The following is an 18,705-nucleotide window of genomic DNA, read 5'->3' on the forward strand; positions in this document are numbered from 1 at the left end:
GTTGAGAGAGAGGATGGAGAAGAAGGTTTATTTTTTGGGAATTTTGTAACTTACTCAAATTTTTATATTTGGTTTGAGATTTTAATATATTCTTAAAAATTTGTTAAGATTTTTTTTTTGAAGAACAATTTACAAATTTATTTCTTAAACTAAGAAGAATTTGATAATTTTATGGACTATTTGTTGTGTTGTATTTTATACTTTTTAAAATATTAGTGCTAATTGTAATTCATTTAAAAATAATATTTTTTTTTTAATTCACAACATTCTCATGCAAACCAAACACAGTAATGTAATATTCTTGAGAATTTGGAAAAAATTCATGTATGGAACCAAACACAGTAATGTATTATTTCTAAGAATCATATTACTCTCCATTACTTTTCTGAAAATATGATTTCTACTGATTCCTGCATACCAAACACGCCCTAAAGACTAAGAGACGCTCCCCCGAGTCTCCTACCCGGAACGAACTGTCGTTTGAATATAAAGAGCTGTCGTTTAGCACCTGAAACTCGACACAAGTCCCCAAGTGAGAGGCAGTAGTCACGCACACACACTCCAGCCTTCTCCCTCTGAGTTACAACGGCAGGATAATGGAAAGCGATTCAAATTTTTGAGTGATCAGCAAAAACTTCAAAAACAAAAACAAAAAATCAAAGAGAGAAGAATGGGGGAAAACGACATCGAAGTGATCGAGGTATCATCGGCTTCGTCGTGCGACGACAAGAAGAAGGTCAAGAAGGTTTTTGGGTCAAACTCATCTTCACCGGGCAGCGAAAGTGGGACCCCAATAGGACATATTCTCTGCCTCAAGAACTCCGACGATGTTAAACGCTTCGAAGAAACCGAGGATTGTTTCATCCTAGACTTTGACCCTTTTCAACCCATTGATCTATCCAAGCTCATTGTCTCCGCCGCCGTTGACGACGGATACGCTCCTGACCTCGCCATCGTCGCCGAAACAGGCCAGGTTTGCTTCAAATTTGCTATCTGTTTGGCTGCCAAGAAAATTGTTGGGAAAAGTTTCCTTCTTTATTATTATTATTACTATTAATTTATTATTCATAGAAAACCCAAATTTGTCCACTCGCCCTTTTCAAATTTTTGTTCTTTTTAATTTGCCTGGAACGGAATTTGGATTGATTACCTCTTTATATTACAGGATTTAAACTTTTGGTTTTAATATGTTATATGGTTGGCATTTTGGATTTGTAGAACTGGGTTTTTCTTGGTATTCTTCATATTTTTGTGAGCTTCATTTTCCTTATTATTACTACTTTGTTTCCAATAAATAATAATGTTGTGTATATATATATATATATAGGTGGCTTGTAGAGATTACCCACATTCAAGGCACCTTTGTGCGAAATTCCCCTTTGAGGCAACATCTCATGAAAGCCATTGTGATATGGTAAACTAAGTTTTGAACTTCCAAAGCATGTGAATTTTTTGTGTGCACCAAATTTCACCTATTTTTGTTCATGAAGTATTGAAATTAGAGACCTTTTTTTTTTGTTAATTTTTTATTTTAGCTAAATAGAGAGCATTTGATTTTACAGTGCTATTGCTATGTTTGCGATACACCTGCCCCATGCTTGTCTTGGACTGAGCCAAAACCAGCACATTGCCATGCTTCAGAGCACAAAGAAGATTGGAAGTCCCAAAGGCATATGCAGAGAAAGCAACCTGTTTTTCACTCTTGAGTCAAATTTATGCTTATATAATCTGATTTTGTGGCTACTTTAAATTGGTTTCTAGTTGTATCTGCTTGTGGGTAATTCTAGAATCTTCTTTTTAGTTTTTGAGAGGCTGTTTTGGCAGATGCAATCTTTGGTCTTTGGAAGTCTGTATATTATATATTATATCATACTATATATAGGAGTGTTATCTTAGTTCGCTTGTAGAGGTGAGCTTCAGTGGACTATTCCTAATGTTGAATTCATGAACAGTGTTTTCTGAATTCATTAATCCCCTACAAAAAAATTGGGGATATTTAAAGTGACAACTAATACCCTTAAAAAGAGGTCATGCGCAAATCACATGCCACAAAATCTATTATGAATTTAACAGATGTTCATAAAAGGTCCTTGCTTGCAAGGATTTTCAAATTGAAGGGGTTAATTTCTCGGAAAAAATAAAGAATAAGGATTAATTGTCAAATTCAAAAAGTTGAAGGGGTGTTCGTATAAAAAAGTGAAAAAAAAAATTCTACTAGCACTGTGTTGTTTTGTACTTTCAAATTTTTATCAAATTGTATTAGTTTATGAAGAATTCTGATGGTCGACAAACAATTGTCATATCATATCAGTGTTAAAACTCTTAAATGCTTGTTTGGTTTGATGGTTTAAACTAGGTAATTTGAATTAAAATTAAAATTTTGTGAGAGAAAACACTATAATATAACTTTTTAAATTCAAATTTTTATGAGAGAAATTACTGTTTGAAACAAAAGTAAGGTGATTTGAACTCTCAAACTAAACAAGCTATAAAGTATTCATTTAGTTCATGGGTTCAAACTAGATAGTTTTAAGGGCTCGTTTGTTTGCTGCGTTAAAACTCATGGTTTTGATTATGTTACAATATTTTCTTTTCACAAAAAATTTGAATATGAAATGTCAAAATTAAGAATAACTGATTTAAATGAATGAACCAAACGAGCCTTGAAAATTTAATTTCTATAAGAAAAAACACTAACAAAACCACATGAACCAGGGTTTGAATCCCTTTACTAAACATGTTAACGACTCATATCTAAGATCTCCAAAATCGGTTTTCAATGTCTTATATGAATTTTCAAAACCACCTCGGTCAATGTACATCGGAACACTAGTTTGAACCAAGGAACGGGCTATGTTATGGGCTGAAAATTCTAGTGGGACTGAGAAAGCAACAGAAGCCCAACTAAGTTTTCCGCTTGAAAGAAGCCCAACTAAGTTTGTAAACCCTTGTTGTTGGTGCTCGCAAAACCTCGCCAATATAACAACAGCAAAAAGCTTAGCCAATCTGAAGAGCTCTTTAGCTATCCCCACACCCACAACACTCCAAAACCGCAACCCAATCTCTTCGCATTTCGCCCTAAAATGTCACCGGCTCCCGTCGCCGAGCCCGCCACCGCCGCCGCCGCGGAGCCTCAGTCCGAGGAAATTCCGATAACTGACGAATCTACGAAGACCACTACTCAGGTCCCTTTTTGTGCTGTTTTATAGATTTCGTATTCGTGTATTTGTCTCGATTTGTCTTAATCGTTCTAAATTTTTTTTTCCATTTTTCGACAGAACGAGGAAGAGACCGTTGTTGTCGAGGACGTTAAGGACGACAAGGATGAGGACGACGACGATGACGACGACGACGACGACGATGATGAGGACAAGGAAGATGGCGCTCAAGGTGATTTAATCTTTTTTTTTTCTCTTGTTTATTTATTGGGATTTTTTTTTCGATGCTGTTTGTTTGTTGCTTTGATTAGGGTTTGCTGCTATTGTTCTTGTTGTTTACATGGTTCGTTTTCATTTCTGTCGAATCGAACGGATGCTTTTACTTAATTTTTATGAAAAGGTGTAATTTTTGGGTTGCTTGGTTATTTTAATTAGTGAAAGATTTTGGTTTTTGTTGTGTGATAATCTCTAATCTTGGGATTATGGACTTTGATTTTAAACTAGGTTTGACTGCTTAGTCTGGTTTAAACTGGGTTTATTATTCGCTTAAAGGAATGGCTTTTTGTTTGTCCTTGTTGTTTATTTTCCCTGTCTAGTTGTTGTCGCTTTCATGGGTTGGTTTCGAATTGGGTGAACTAGTTGTTGCGTTAATTTGGTCGCTGATGTAGCTGGTTTATGAACTTGGGGTTTCTTTATTTTGGTAATTAAAGTTACTTTTATTTTGTAATGTGAAATGTAAATCTTTCGAGGTCTTTTCCCCCTAATTGCCACTTATGCTTACTTGCTGAAAACAAGCATGTCAAGGATATGTATCAGGAACTTATCTGATGTGTGGAAATTATTATTTTCAGTACCGTTTGCATATGTACAATCACTTTCTTGTTTGCTTTGCAACTTTGCTGTTGCTTTGTGGCGTTTTAGCACTTTGAGTTGCTTGTTGACTTTTTCGATAATATTTCTGTCTGTAATTACGTTCTGTCTGTTTTTCTTCAGTTTATACTGATTGGATGAGGATTTGCAGGAGCAAATGGGAGTTCCAAGCAGAGCAGGAGTGAGAAGAAGAGCCGCAAGGCGATGTTGAAGCTTGGCATGAAACCAGTTACAGGTGTTGGCAGGGTCACCATCAAGAGAACCAAAAATGTAAGCTAATTTTTTATGTTTCATGTAAATAATGAGATTGTCTTGTTTGAGTTATTTCGTTAACGTTGTGTTCTGGTTTATCAGATCCTATTTTTCATCTCAAAGCCTGATGTTTTCAAGAGCCCACATTCTGAGACATATGTCATATTTGGGGAGGCAAAGATAGAGGATTTGAGCTCTCAGTTGCAGACACAGGCTGCCCAGCAGTTCAGGATGCCAGACATTAGTTCTGTGACGGCCAAATCTGAAAACCCTGCGGCAGCTGCTGGACCACCAGCAGACGAAGAAGAGGAGGTGGTTGACGAAACTGGTGTGGAGCCTAGGGATATTGATTTGGTCATGACACAGGCAGGAGTGTCGAGGAACAAGGCCGTCAAGGCTCTTAAGACTAGCGATGGGGACATTGTCAGTGCTATTATGGAGCTCACCACCTAAGTTGCCCTCTTCATTTTCTTTAGCTGTTATATTTTCCTGATTATCAGTTTTCCAAACAGTTGTCATCTAGTTATTGTACTTATATTGTTTCCCATTTATATGGAGGCTAGATTACGCTTTCATTTTTGTTGGACTGAGGACTTTCAGTCAATTAGAGGGTCTGTAGTTTCATTTACTTATTCTTACCTTTTGATTTATTAAGATTAATATTTCATTCTTATCACCATTTCTACCGTAGAGGTTATCTTCTTCGGTTGAAAAAATCATTTTTTCCTTACCGGCATGAAATGATTGATGAAATGATGACAGAAAGAGAACTTTGTTTTCTGTTTGCTTTATGCAAGAAAGAATGCTTGTGTTTCTTAAGCAAGTTAATAACGTATTGGCTTCAGATATTACTTACGGCAGCACAGAAAAATATTCTTATAAATGCCTTTTCGGGTGTTAATCTGTGCTTGCATTTTGACTTGTATATGTCATGGCAGTTTACTCAACATCTATTTAGTATTTGCCCCTTAAAAAGATGGAAGAATTAGGGGGTAGATGGAAAATCTAAGCCTTTGTTCTTTTTACACTCAATCACAATTTAAGTTCTATTTTTAGTGTTTTTTCTCATAAAAATTTAAATTTAACTTTTTTATTACAATTATTATTATTATTTTTTTTTGTCTACATACACAACTCAAGTGTTTTTTTTTTTTTACATACACGACTCAAGTTTTTAATATGAGTTGTGAAACAAACATACCACTAATTATTTTTTCTTTTTCAAATTAGGCAATTACCAGTTTATTTTGATTCTTACTCGTCACGATAGGGAGAGATTTTTTTGGACATTCCTACTCAAAGATTGTTTCAATAACCAAGGTTGTTTCAATAACAGCAAGATAAGACAACCGAAGAATCAGAAAATTCTCCAGGCATGGAAAGATGGTCCTTAATATTTAGTTGTTGATGACCCTGCAATTCGCTCGGATCTCACCAGCACTGCCAGTGAGGACATCCAGTTGACCCATTTTAACCATTGCAGCGGCAAATTTACTCATCCAAAGGATGGGATATTTGGTGTATAGATTCACCTGGTTAGCTGTTGCCGAGGTTGACAGAAAAGTTTGGTCCGATATTAGTTGTTGATGACCCTGCAATTCGCTCGGATCTCACCAGCACTGCCAGTGAGGACATCCAGTTGACCCATCTTAACCATTGCAGCGGCAAATTTACTCATCCAAAGGATGGGATATTTGGCGTATTGATTCACCTGGTTAGCTGTTGCCGAGGTTGACAGAAAAGTTTGGTCCGATGTGAACAAACCTCGGTTCGCTAGGATGTCAACATAGTAGCCAACGTCGCTGATGGCAGGGCTGGAGGGGTTCATCGGAACCACGGTGTTTGCATTGCCTTGTGGACATTGCTGCTTCAGCCGAGATGCATATGTGGGATCCCAACTTGGGTCCTGACTCGATTTTCCATTGAAGTTGTACAACCTGTCACTGAAAGAACTGCAATGGGATCGGCCAATTGTGTGCGCTCCTGCGTTAGACATCCAGCCCAAAACGCAAAACAATTTACATTATAAGCGAGAGAATGAAAGGCAGTATAGTTCAGGGGACTGGTGCAATTTGAATGATTATGACGAGGGAATGTTCTTACCAGAGAGCGTGACCATTTCTTCTTGTGTCAAACCTTTTTTCACGAATAGTTGTGTGAGTTGGTCGACATTGAATGTTGGAGGAGGCAAGTTCGATGTCTCGGAAGATAACGAAATTCTGCCATCTCTTCTTCCCGCGGGAACATCATATATAAGCCCTCCAGTCTGCATATAGACATGTAGACGTCACTAGTACAGTGCAAGCAAAAGACCTCGGAAGTACCTGAAAAATTGTGCCTCTTACAAATTCCGTGCTATCCCTTGCTGCAAAAGCAACTATATCAGCACACGAAACAACGCCTTTGCATACAGCTTCCAGTCTTGCTTTCGCGTTGTCTATGACTTCAAAACCTCTCAAACTCGGGTTATTTGCAGGGGAATCCTTTTCAGCTGTGTTTGAAGGAGTGGAATCGATCAACACCGACGCATCACAACCCTATATTAGCGGAAAGTAGAAACACATACTAGTTATGCTAAAGAAGCTTGAAGCTTAATTACAGTAATGGTTCATGGTCTATATATCTAATCAGTCATTTATTTTAAGATATAAAAATGTTCTTAATTCTAGTACCATATCTGGTAAATGGAGGAACCTTAGAGAATACAATGTGATAGGAAAAACAAAAGAGCAAGTGCTGCTTTCAGTAATAGTACAATCCTTACTCTAACAAAACAATCATGAAAATGCAATCTCACAAGACCAGCAGCCACTCCAGGATCCTTGATGAGCCCTTTCCTAACCTCATCTTTAACAATGTACTCAGCAAAAGGACATGAAAGGCTGTAAAACCCGACTCGAAGCTCCGAATGAACACTTTGACATGACAAAATAACCAACAAGACTGTAGAGAGACAAGTTATATGCATTTGTGGACTCATTTTCTTCACAGATTATGTTCTTGCCTTAATTAGTTAGTGAGTGAGTGAGTGAGAAAGAATACCATGGTTAGTGTATATGTAACATTCAGATTATTAAAATAAACTGAGTGATTGAGTGCCATGTGAGAAGGCACTGGACTGGAATGTCATTGTTACCTTGATACTTTACAAAAAAAAAAAAGGTGAAATTGAGAAAGTAGCAGAAACGACAGCTGGAGTTGGTTTGATAACGACTTAAAAATGATCTCGTTGCAATATATTAAAGGTCATTTACCAGCAATCTACGCGGATTTTGATTAGAAGAAAGGCTAGAAATCAAGCTAAGTTGAATATAGAGCAAGACAATCCAATTGTACGTCCACGAACAAATCCACATGGTAGTTGTTTAAAAGTTAAATCTTTTGAACTACTGTTAATTAGATTGTAATTTGTGATGTTGGATTTTGTGGATACATTGGGGTCTACCCTTGCGTCATTTTCACTCTTGTGAGGAAGCTCTCTGTTTCAGACAAATGTGGTAAACTTCTTCTTCTTCTTTTTTTTATTTTTTTTTTATTTCATTTTTTATTTTTTTTAAGGGAGACAAGTGTGGTTTTCAATCAGAAATGATTTGACTTTTTAAACTTTGTTATCTCTCAACGTCTAATAGCTATACATATACACAATCATTTGACATCATATAATTGCTTTTCATACAAAACACAACGCAAGCAAAATAGTCGCAAGCTAAGCATAACCTAATAATAATTTCAGTCACCTTCAACGTTTAGGAAAAAACCATGAGAGTATCCCTTTTGGGAGCTGTATGCAAATATTATTATCTTCTCATTGGTGGAAGCACACATTATATACAATCCACGGATATCGACTTTTGAGTACGTTGTATGGTAAACAACTTTCATTGTTCCAAGTCCCGTCAAACGTGCTGATAGACTATTAAAGACAGTTTCGACTATCATAGTTATGATTAAACACCGAAGTTCTGAATATATAAACAGGTTCAATTCATATGCACAAGAATACGATAACCATAAAACTTTAAAATGTTGTTCAGTTTAAGGGTGGATGTGAAGCAAATATGACACAGCGTATTGAACATCCAGCCCAGATGTACTTTCCAAGTCCCGGAAGTAGCTTCAACGATTCTGCAATCCAAGCTCCTCTTTCCCTACATGTTCCCACTCTGATGACACCCTATCGAACCAACCTGCAAGCAGTGAGTTCTCGCGCCTGTTGGGCCTGTGAGATTGTGACATTGAATCATAATCAATAAACATCGGAAACTCGCCCCCAGTTAGTTGTCCTTCAGTACTGTCAGCATCGTTCCCTACATGTTCCCACTCTGATGACACCCTATCGAACCAACCTGCAAGCAGTGAGTTCTCGCGCCTGTTGGGCCTGTGAGATTGTGACATTGAATCATAATCAATAAACATCGGAAACTCGCCCCCAGTTAGTTGTCCTTCAGTACTGTCAGCATCGTGATGCTGCAAAGTAGGCTCTGGCTCTACGCATGAACTTCCGACCTCTGATTTAGAGCCAATTGTCGACCCATCGACATTTTCTGCCAACTGTCCTTGTGTAGACAAGGGACTACAATTGTCCCCTCGAGATTTAAGGATATGAAATCTGGCCATAACAGAAGCCTCATAATCATTCGAGGGCTTGTCTGTGCTAGAATTGCTAGAAGCCTGTCTACGGATATCAGGCTTTGAGCTACCAGTTTCTTCATTTGCTTCAGGTAGTATTTTGCCAACCTTGTTGGAATGAGGAGAAACCTTGGGGCTTGATGGTTTATCCTTATCGGCAACAATACCATAATTCGATTTCTTAGCCCGGCACCTCAGAATTTGAAATCTATCCATGACATCATCATCTTCAGCGTTTGTGCTTAAGACAGAAGATTCTTGGCTTTTTGTGGTCGCACAACCCTTAGCCTTAGGTGACAATGTGTTGGCACCATTTAGATCTGGAGAAACCTCAGACCTTGATACTTTGTCCATCTCAGTAGTAATGGTATTTCCATGTGCATCTGAAATAAAAGTTCAATTATAAACAATCATTTATTAGTTGAAAATATTTTTGGTAAGGCAGAAAAAAGAAAAAAAGAGGATTCATGGGTTACATAGAATATTAACCTTTGGATTTAGGCAACTTGGGGTTCTCCATTTCTAATTTCACCCGGTTAAAGCGGGCTTTGCAACTCATGGAGCATAAAGCGGCTTCAGCCTCAAGCCATAGATTCTTATACAAGAGAGCTTGAGGGGATGCTTCCTCCTCGTAGTCGAAGTTATCAGTAAGAACCTTCTTTAGAGCCTACAGAAAAGATGATGAAAGGTAAAGATTTTTAAACCCCTCTCTCTCTCTCTCTCTCTCTCAAGTCTCCCTCTCCCAATCTTCAATGGCAAGAATAGCAATGCAGTATTAATTATCATATCTGAGCAGCATATTTATAAAGTAAAATTAAGGGGGGAAAAAAAAAACTCTAAATCTTTTTCGTACAGGGGACAAAAAAGGTACCTGGATTGCTTTATCTTCATCAACGATGTCTACATCAGCCCTCACAGAGACGGAATCTAACAATTCATCATTTTCTTTACCAGCCACGTAGTACTTGTTTCCCTTGTGAACATTCTGATCGGCAAGCAGATCCAGAATTGGCCCTGCTGTCTTGGTTACTTGGAGCTTGTTCAAAGTGAAACCCTGGAAGAAGTTATTCATGCAATAATAACAACAACAACAACAACGGTAGATTCTACTCGTAAGAGGAAAAAAAAAAAGAACCTACTACTTCATACATGCACCATGAAGCAAACGAACATGGACAGAAATCAGACAACTGAACTATGATGTAGAAAAAACGTGAAAAGAAATATCAAAAGAAGCAAAGCAACTTAGTGACATACTTTGTGATTCTTGTCTCCAAGATAGTCAGAAGTGTATTTTTCAGAAGTTGAGTCTTGTGTAGAAACCGTCTTCTCAGAATTCTTTGATGCGCACACACTAAGATTGTCTATCATACTTTGGATAGTCTCAAGGTCTTTTTGTTTCAGTTGATACGAGCCACTTGTACAATGGAACAACAGCAGTTCTGATAAGTTACGTATTGTACTAACCAGCACCGGCACATCAATTGTTGGACTCGACGGACCTTCATTTGATTTGTTAAGCTTAGTAGAAGCATCTTCTACTGATGAAGATATGATGTTCTCCATAGGAAAAGGCAAACGGGGTGAAACACATTGCAATGCTTCATTGATATTTTCAGATATCAATCCATTTCTTTGGATATTTTGTTCTCCGTTCAGGGAACTTTTTAAGTCAGAACAGCCTGTGGACCTGCTTCCATGTTCATGGATGTCATTAGAATGTTGAATCCCCTTAGTTTCCAAATCACTGCCGATCTTTACAATATCATCTGATTTTCGATCACTAAATGTAGACTTTGCAGCTGGAGATGTGTTCAATGGAAATTCTAAACCATTTTCTGGACTCCCAAATTCATGGCACATCATGTTGTCATTTCGTTTCTGAGAGGAGACTTTATCACCAGTATTGAGTTGGAAGATCTGTTTTGTTTGAACATTTGAATTAGAGAACACTTCTTGCCTTTTCGTTTCTGGAACGGACGCATCAAATGGAGAAGAACGAGTAGCAGGAACTCCTTTCCAGCATGGTGAGTCAACAGCATGGTTATAGTGATCAACATTCTCAGAGGAATCTTCAACAGAATTGATGTTTTCATTTGTATTAAGGTCTAATTTGAAGCCCTCATGAGGTACGTTAGAAGTTTGGGGCCCAGATTTTGGTATCAACACGTGATGCAACGTATCACTACTGATGCATTCTTTATTCAACATCTCTTCATTTTTTGTCACATATGATCCCAAAGAGGCAGGATCATCTATATCTAGATGAATGCTGAGTTTGCTTGAATCGAAAGCAGGCTTGACTCCATCAGCATCGATAAAGCTTGGTGCTTTTTTGCTGCACATATCAGCATCAGTTTTGCAACTTCCTAAATTCACAATTTTAAATGGAGCATTGTTTGATGGTGAAAAACCAGAACCCGCAACTGGTGGCCCAATGACAGGTGTGGGAGAGGACTTCGCACTATCAGTAGCATGCTGTTTCAAATGCTTCTCATTAGAAGCACCATAAGGAATTTGATGGCCAGAACTTGTGCCAATCATAAAGCATGGTGACTCAAGACCGGAATCTGGAAATCCTGAAAGGGATTCCAAGAAAGATCTTGAACAGTCAGCTGGCAGAAAATTCGAAGTTTTCCCCGAGAAGGATTTATCATTGAAATTTTCTGCATTCACAGATCCACCATGCTTGTCTGAGTCCAGATTGTTGATGCCATGAAATGCTTCCTTGCCCCTGTTCAAGCGCATAGCTTCCTCACCTCTGTTCAACCCTTTTGGACTATGAGTTTCTGCATAGCAGTAATGAAGATTCAAATCAGTTTACCGTGCAGAGATTTGGATTCCAAATATCTGAAATCCTAGAATCCTCAAACTTATATATAAAAATGGCACAGCCTATGACATGAATGATAGGAGAACAGCAATGTGAGGCCACTTAATATGGAACTACGTTTTCCTAAGAGGGTGTTGGAACTTTCCAGAGTTGATTTAGGAGTCTAGAAACAATTCAGCATACTCCATGAATTACCAAGAATAATTTTATTTTTATGCTTCTAGTTTCCAAAACTTTTTGCTGGGGTGACGTAACAACGTAACAAGTTAACAATAGATCAGCAGAGGAATAGATTGAATCAAAGAACATAATTAGTAAACTGCAAACAACTATAAAAATCACAGCACAATTACCTTGGTTCATGAAATTCTCATACATGGACGAAACAGGTATATCACTTTCTTTTGAGCAGCAGAAACTTCCATCAAAGAGTCCCTGATTACCCTGCTCCCATTCCGAAAATCCATTCCACAAACCACCCCACTGGGCTGGTTTCTTTGAATCTCCCGATCTTTGAGAGTAATCCTTATTAGAGGACCCGTCCAATGCCGTGACAGCAACATGAGAAGAAGAAGATAACCAATCATAACTAGTCTGATCAGGAACCACCAAGGAACCATCTTTCTGAGTTGGAGGTGACAAAAATGAAAAGTAGTATGGTTTGGCCACACCATCCCCACACTGAGCATAACTAAATGCATCCGCAGAAGCAGAGACAGATGTGCTCAAATGAGGCAAATGGGTATTCAAAGAGGCATAATTATATGGATTATTTGGAGAGGCCACAGAATTGAGCTCCAAGTTAGGATCGGAAAAGAAGTTGGTTTCTGAAGTGGGAGAGCGAGGAGGGAGCCAATTGTGCAGAGAAGAAGAATTATTCAAAGTGCCAGTTCTAGATGATTGTTCAAGCAAATCCACAAGGGGCATGTAACCAGTGTTAGGTGACCGATCGATGGTAAAAGGCGGGGCTGAAGCAGATAGGTTGGAAGACGGTGGTGAGGAATAAGGTCCTCCATTATTACCATAAGACCCAAACCCTATCATTTTCCTCAACTTTGGTTTCTGACAACGAATTAAATTAATTGATCAAAACCCAAAATAAAATTTATCAGAATTAACACTTTAAAGTTATATTAATCAGGCGAAAAACAAGTTTGAGAATTGCAAATAAATATCGATCAAAACACACATTGATAGCATCATTTTTCATCAACTTTGCTTTCTAACAACAAATTAACTAAATTGATCAAACCCCCCCCCCCCCCCCCCCCCCCCCCCCCCCCCCCCCCCCCCCCCCCCCCCCCCCCCCCCCCCCCCCCCAAAAAAAAGCGTCAAAATTAGCGCTTTAAACTGGATAATCAGGCGTAAATTGATGAAGATCCACAACAAAATTCATCGGAATTAGAGCTTCAAAGTGATGATCAGGCGAAAAAAAAAAATTTCAGAGTTGGCCAATAGCTATCAATCAAAAAACGCATTCAGCTCATCATTTTTCCTCAAATTTGGTTTCTAACAACAAATTAAGTAAATTGATCAAAACCCAAAAAAAAAAAATTAATCGGAATTAGAGCTTCAAAGTGATAATCAGGCGTAAAAACAACCGAGTAAATATTGATCAAAGAACACATTCATCGAACAGTGCAATACAAAAAAGAAAAGAGCAAATTTATAGCAGAAAAATGATGATCTTATCATAAATTATATAGAAATAAGATATAAATTGAGAGAACTTCATACCAAGATGTTGAAAATTTGAAGAAGACGATCTTGTGAGAGTTCGGAAGCTGGCAGTGTCTTTTTGCGTATTTCGCAAAGAATGGAAAAGTAATCAGATTATGGAAGGGTCAAAGTCATTATCCGTTTGTTTGGTGTGTTTGATTGGGGAATGGAGAAGAATATAATTAATATTATATTATAATAATTTATATTATAATGTAATTATATCTTATAATATATAATATAATATATTATAATTATATATGTGTATTATAATATATCATATTTAATATTATAATAATATATTGTAATTATATTTGTCATTAATATAATATACAATATAATCGTCATATTGTAATTAATAATAATTATTATAATTATATTTATCATTATAATATAATAAAACATAATATAATATAGTTGTGGTATTGTAATAAATAATTATACTAATAATTGGGATAGTGGTATTTTTTATAAAATTAAATATAATGATTATATATTTTATAAATAATAACATTATATTATATTATATTATATTATGCTATATTATTTTATAGGATATAAATGTGATGTTTTCATATGATAGTTATAATAAAAATTAAAATTTTATTATTTTAAATATATAATATTATAATTATAATAGATACTATATTTTATAATATTATAATTAAGTATTTATATAATTACAATATAAATTTATATTATGATAGATAATATACTATAATTAGAAATGATAATATACTATATTATATATTATAATTATAATATGTAATATTATGTTATTACATTTTTATAATTATACTATATTCTAATAATATAATATAGTATAGTTGTAACATTATAACATAAAAAGTGTTTTGATCTGTTTTGAAAAATTAAAGGACATTTTAAAATAGAATACATAGTTGGGGGTAATTATGAAAATAATACTATTAAAAACTAAGGTAAGCAGAAAAATCCCATGATAATTAAAAAGAAAAAAAAAGTGCCAAACGACAATTGCGTTAAAACAACAAAACTACCTAAAAACAATGTTACAAAAAACTCCCTAAACGAAAAAAAAAACTAAATAACATAAATACCGAAGAGGACCTTCAAAAAAAATACCGAAGAGGCGAAGACGACAAAAAAAATAAATAAATAAAAAGAACCGTCTCATTGAAATTGACAAATGACATCATACCCTAAAAGACCAAAATTGAAAATGAGTCGTAATATATCAGCCATGAACTGGGAAAATATCAACTGATTATGACAAAACCAATATATGGCATGAATTTAAATGGACGACAATGTGAAAACAACGCAAAAATTAAGGAGACGTTTGGTTCATAGATTAGAATCATGATATTATAATTATTTTTGATTTACGTGTATTTTTTATGAGAAAAAATATTGTAACGAACCACGAACTATGATTCGAATCGAAGTACGAATTCCCCATCCAAACAACTCCTAAATACAACACAATCTTTTTAAGAAGACATAAACAAAAAGGTTTGTCAAACGACAAAAGGGTTTTTGCCAAACAACGATAACGTATTAAAGTTAAAACACAGCTATAAGGAGACAAATAAAAAATTGACATCATATGAGCTTAAAGTGGCATTGGGAAAACTTTTTTTTTTTAATTATTGTACAACAACTCTGTTGTAAAACAGTAAACGCAAAGAAAGCCAGCAAGAGCCCTTCAAAAGAAAATTATTAACGAAAAAACAAGAGCCCTTAAAAAAAAAAAAAAAAAAAGCCCAGCAAGAGTAGAAAACGGAAAAATGAAACGAAACAACAAAAACCCTGCATTATTGATCTTACCAAGGATTATCCGGTTTTATTTATTTATTTATTAGCGCTAAATATGTCAAAAGCAGCAGTAAATGTCACCGACGGGAAAATGAAAATCCACAAAACGACATCAATATATGTGCGTGTGTATATATATATATATATTATAATCTTACAAAATAGACGACACTAGTAAAAACGACAAAAAACGACAACTACTCTGGAAACGACAAGTCCTAAACAACAATAACCTTAGAAACAGCAAAAGAAACGACATCAATTTTGAAAAAGGAAATGAGCACGAGAAAACAGAGCAGCAAAAATAAAAAAGAGAATGCGGTTGGATTTGGAAGTTTGAAAACAACAACTAAAAACCGACACACACACACACACAAAAGAAAAGAAAATGAAAGAACGATATCGTACGAAAAACGACATTATACAGTTAAAAACAATTAATATTCCGGAAAACGCGACAATAAATGGGAATTAATTTAAAAACCTCAACAAAGCTGAAGACGAGAAAAAAACAGATAACAAAAAAATTACAGCATCATCAAAATGATTCTATTTTAACCGTAAGGAGGGGAGAAAAGTCTAAAACAGCCATATTTCAAAAATTAGGGAAATAAAAAACGACAGTGAAATTAGAAAACGGCGTAAAATTAACGACAAAAAGAAACTACAGTTGATTGCAGTGACACAGCAAAATAAAATTAACGGACATAAATACCCAAACCAAAATTAAAAGAAGCTCCCTCCAAAAAAAAAAAAAAAAGAAAACAAAAGAAAAAGAAAGACTAAAAGAAGCAAAAAAATGAAAATTGTAGACGAAAATTCAAACCACAGCAATATACATTAGCATATAGTTAAAGTGGATTGTGAACAAAGGAACACTATCAGTTTGCTTATGATATTCTTTTAAGCTTTGTCAATTTAGACTTGGAACTTAAATGGATATAAAAGAATTAGGTACAGAAGCATACTAATTTTCTTCAAATAGAAATATATTAAGTCAATAATTCTACAGTAACTCATTACGTGTTTGAAGTTGAAGAAAAGAAAAAAAATAAGCAAAACACATTTCTTTTTTTACCGACATTCCTTCACACGGCTCCACTAGCAGATTCCTTAAAACTTTTTTTTTTTTTTTTTCCCGTTCTCTTTTCTTAGCTCTGGAGTTTAACTGGTAGCCCAACCGAATAATATGGCCAATGCCTAAAAAGAGTTGAACATACACATATAATCATAATCTGATGCAACAGAATTGGGAGGATAGAGTTTTCGGATAGAGGATGAGATTCTATAGCCCGTTTAGTTCGCTGATTCGAGTTAATATGTGATTTTATGTGAGAGTTTTTTACTGTAGAAAAAAATTAAATGTGACTGTTTCTGAGAGCTTTTTACTATAGTAAAACTCAAATTCTAAACTCAAATCGGTAAAATAAACTGAGCCATAAACATAATACATACAGGAAAAATATCTAAACCGGAGAAAAAACACAACTTTAATAATCAGTATGTCAATGTTTAAATCTAACTATAACAGTAGTTTAATATGGTTATTTATAAGCTCACACACAAAGCAACGATAACAAAATACAAAATAAAACAAACGACAAAAGCATACCTAAATGGATAAACTACTACAAACAACATAGAAATCATAATCTACTATGTATTGCTTTGTATTTTGTGCTTTCCTTATAGACTAATATGGTTTTCCTTTTCCTTGGTACTGCACAAAAATGGTACTTTTCTGAATTTAATTACTTGAAGGGAAAGAAACAAAACTTGGAGAATACAGCAATGAAGAATTAGAGAAGAGGAGGGCTAGCTAGGTAGGTCCCACGTAAGTTGTCATGTTGTCGTTGATGGTGGTGATGGTAATACAGAAAATCTCTCTCACTAATAATTTCCCATCATTTGCCTCATTGACATACATACACTGCATTTTTCTCACTTTCTCTTTCATCTCTTTCTCTCTCTTCTTTCTCGTTTTTTTTTTTTTTTGGATTACGTTCAGATGGACGATACGTCTGAATGTTTCCGTATTATTATTCAAGAGAGAGAGAGAGAGAGAATTGTCTTTCTGCAGCTATCTGTATGCGTATACCTTTTCGTTTATAGAGCTCCTTATACACGTAGTTTTTTGGATTATTTCTATGGCATGGTACTTCTGTGGATACAAAATGTCAAGAAGAGATCTTTATCTTCAGATTAATATATATTATTCCATCGACTTCGAAATTGAATATATATATATATATATAATGTCAAGAAGAGATCTTATCTTCAGATTAATATATATTATACCATCGACTTCGAAATTGAATATATATATATATATATAAGAATGTCATATAGAAAAAATATAGATCTGATCAACTTAAATATTAGGAAAACTGATACATCAGCTGAAAAAGAAAGTTTTCCCTCGGTTGTTATTACAAACAATAACTTATAACAATGAATCCAATCGTAAATATATACGCACAGTTCTTGATGATCTAGTTTCTAAAAGTAAAGAATGAAAGAAGAGGAGTCTTGAGCAGAAAAAATACTATAGATCTGATCAACTTAAATATTAGGAAAACTGATACATCAGCTGAAAAAGAAAGTTTTCCCTCGGTAGTTATTACAAACAATAACTTATAACAATGAATCGAATCGTAAATAAATCGAATCGTAAATATATACGCACAGTTCTTGATGATCTAGTTTCTAAAAGTAAAGAATGAAAGAAGAGGAGTCTTGAGCAGAAAAAATACTAATGGCCCGAGAAGTACGGCCGGAATGAAAAGAAAAACGGAGGCTGCGCGGCGGAGGTAGTAGGCGCTCCGTAGCCCTCGCAAGCGCCGCCGTGTACTCTCCGAGTAGCTCCGCAACGACAGCCACCATAATCATCTTCCTTGCAAATGATGATATAACGTACTAATGTGCTAAGATTGGTGTTATAAAGTGTGGAAGTACTAGTTAAGCCAAAGTTTTTTTGAGTTTTGAGTTTTGAATTTTGAGGAGCTAGCTATATAGGCTGTAGGGTGGTTGGTTTTGGAAATTGGGAATGAGTCCAAATTCATAAGCTAGTGGGATTTATTTACCGACCAATCCATGTTTTGGGGTCGGCCAAATCTAATTGGCGCGTAAATGGTAATCATTAGAGGGTGGATTAACCACGTTTTCTTGCTTTTAAGTTTTAACCAATCCCTTTTAATTTTGTTGCTAGGTAATTAGAACAAATAATCCTCAATCTATTTAGTTGGTGACAATTTAATCCTTATTTTTTCAATTTTAACAAAACAATCCCTAAGCAATTTACACCTTTCTGTTAACAAGGCTTCATTAATTTCGTTGATTCGAGTTTTATTATAGTGAAAAGATCTCACAAACAGTCACATCTAACATTTTTACTACAGTAAAAAACTCTCACATAAAATCACATCTCAACTCGAATCAGCGAACTGA

General features: G+C 35.4%; 4 protein-coding genes across 6 annotated transcripts; 2 read left to right on the top strand and 2 right to left on the bottom strand.

Annotated features, from left to right (window-relative positions):
* The first annotated feature begins 544 nt into the window (after window positions 1-544).
* LOC21386164 lies at window positions 545-2,001 on the top strand. Its single transcript, XM_010104758.2, has 3 exons — window positions 545-973; window positions 1,328-1,414; window positions 1,563-2,001. Exons 1-3 carry the CDS (start codon window positions 671-673, stop codon window positions 1,704-1,706), a joined length of 534 nt encoding a protein of 177 aa, XP_010103060.1. The 5' UTR covers window positions 545-670; the 3' UTR covers window positions 1,707-2,001.
* A 975-nt stretch (window positions 2,002-2,976) lies between these two features.
* LOC21386165 (nascent polypeptide-associated complex subunit alpha-like protein 2) lies at window positions 2,977-4,951 on the top strand. Its single transcript, XM_010104759.2, has 4 exons — window positions 2,977-3,185; window positions 3,279-3,390; window positions 4,180-4,298; window positions 4,383-4,951. Exons 1-4 carry the CDS (start codon window positions 3,084-3,086, stop codon window positions 4,731-4,733), a joined length of 684 nt encoding a protein of 227 aa, XP_010103061.1. The 5' UTR covers window positions 2,977-3,083; the 3' UTR covers window positions 4,734-4,951.
* Window positions 4,952-5,856: 905 nt separating this feature from the next.
* LOC21386166 (peroxidase 5) lies at window positions 5,857-7,260 on the bottom strand. The gene is made up of 4 exons (XM_024169895.1): window positions 7,045-7,260; window positions 6,626-6,817; window positions 6,384-6,546; window positions 5,857-6,263 (listed from the first exon to the last, which is right to left on the bottom strand). Exons 1-4 carry the CDS (start codon window positions 7,258-7,260, stop codon window positions 5,857-5,859), a joined length of 978 nt encoding a protein of 325 aa, XP_024025663.1.
* A 961-nt stretch (window positions 7,261-8,221) lies between these two features.
* On the bottom strand, window positions 8,222-13,599 carry LOC21386167. 3 transcript variants are annotated; one of them, XM_024169893.1, is made up of 7 exons: window positions 13,480-13,599; window positions 12,096-12,804; window positions 10,167-11,698; window positions 9,781-9,945; window positions 9,399-9,576; window positions 8,594-9,292; window positions 8,222-8,434 (listed from the first exon to the last, which is right to left on the bottom strand). In XM_024169893.1, exons 2-7 carry the CDS (start codon window positions 12,784-12,786, stop codon window positions 8,397-8,399), a joined length of 3,303 nt encoding a protein of 1,100 aa, XP_024025661.1. In that variant the 5' UTR covers window positions 12,787-12,804; window positions 13,480-13,599; the 3' UTR covers window positions 8,222-8,396. The 3 variants fall into 3 exon arrangements, with proteins under 3 accessions (XP_024025661.1, XP_024025660.1, XP_024025659.1); XM_024169892.1 differs by having other exon boundaries at window positions 8,222-8,563; window positions 8,723-9,292; window positions 9,781-9,963; XM_024169891.1 differs by having other exon boundaries at window positions 8,222-8,432; window positions 8,592-9,292; window positions 9,781-9,963.
* Window positions 13,600-18,705: the final 5,106 nt, after the last annotated feature.

The sequence above is a fragment of the Morus notabilis genome, unplaced genomic scaffold (genome assembly GCF_000414095.1).
Source record: "Morus notabilis unplaced genomic scaffold, ASM41409v2 Scaffold1221, whole genome shotgun sequence".
Lineage (NCBI taxonomy): Eukaryota > Viridiplantae > Streptophyta > Magnoliopsida > Rosales > Moraceae > Morus > Morus notabilis.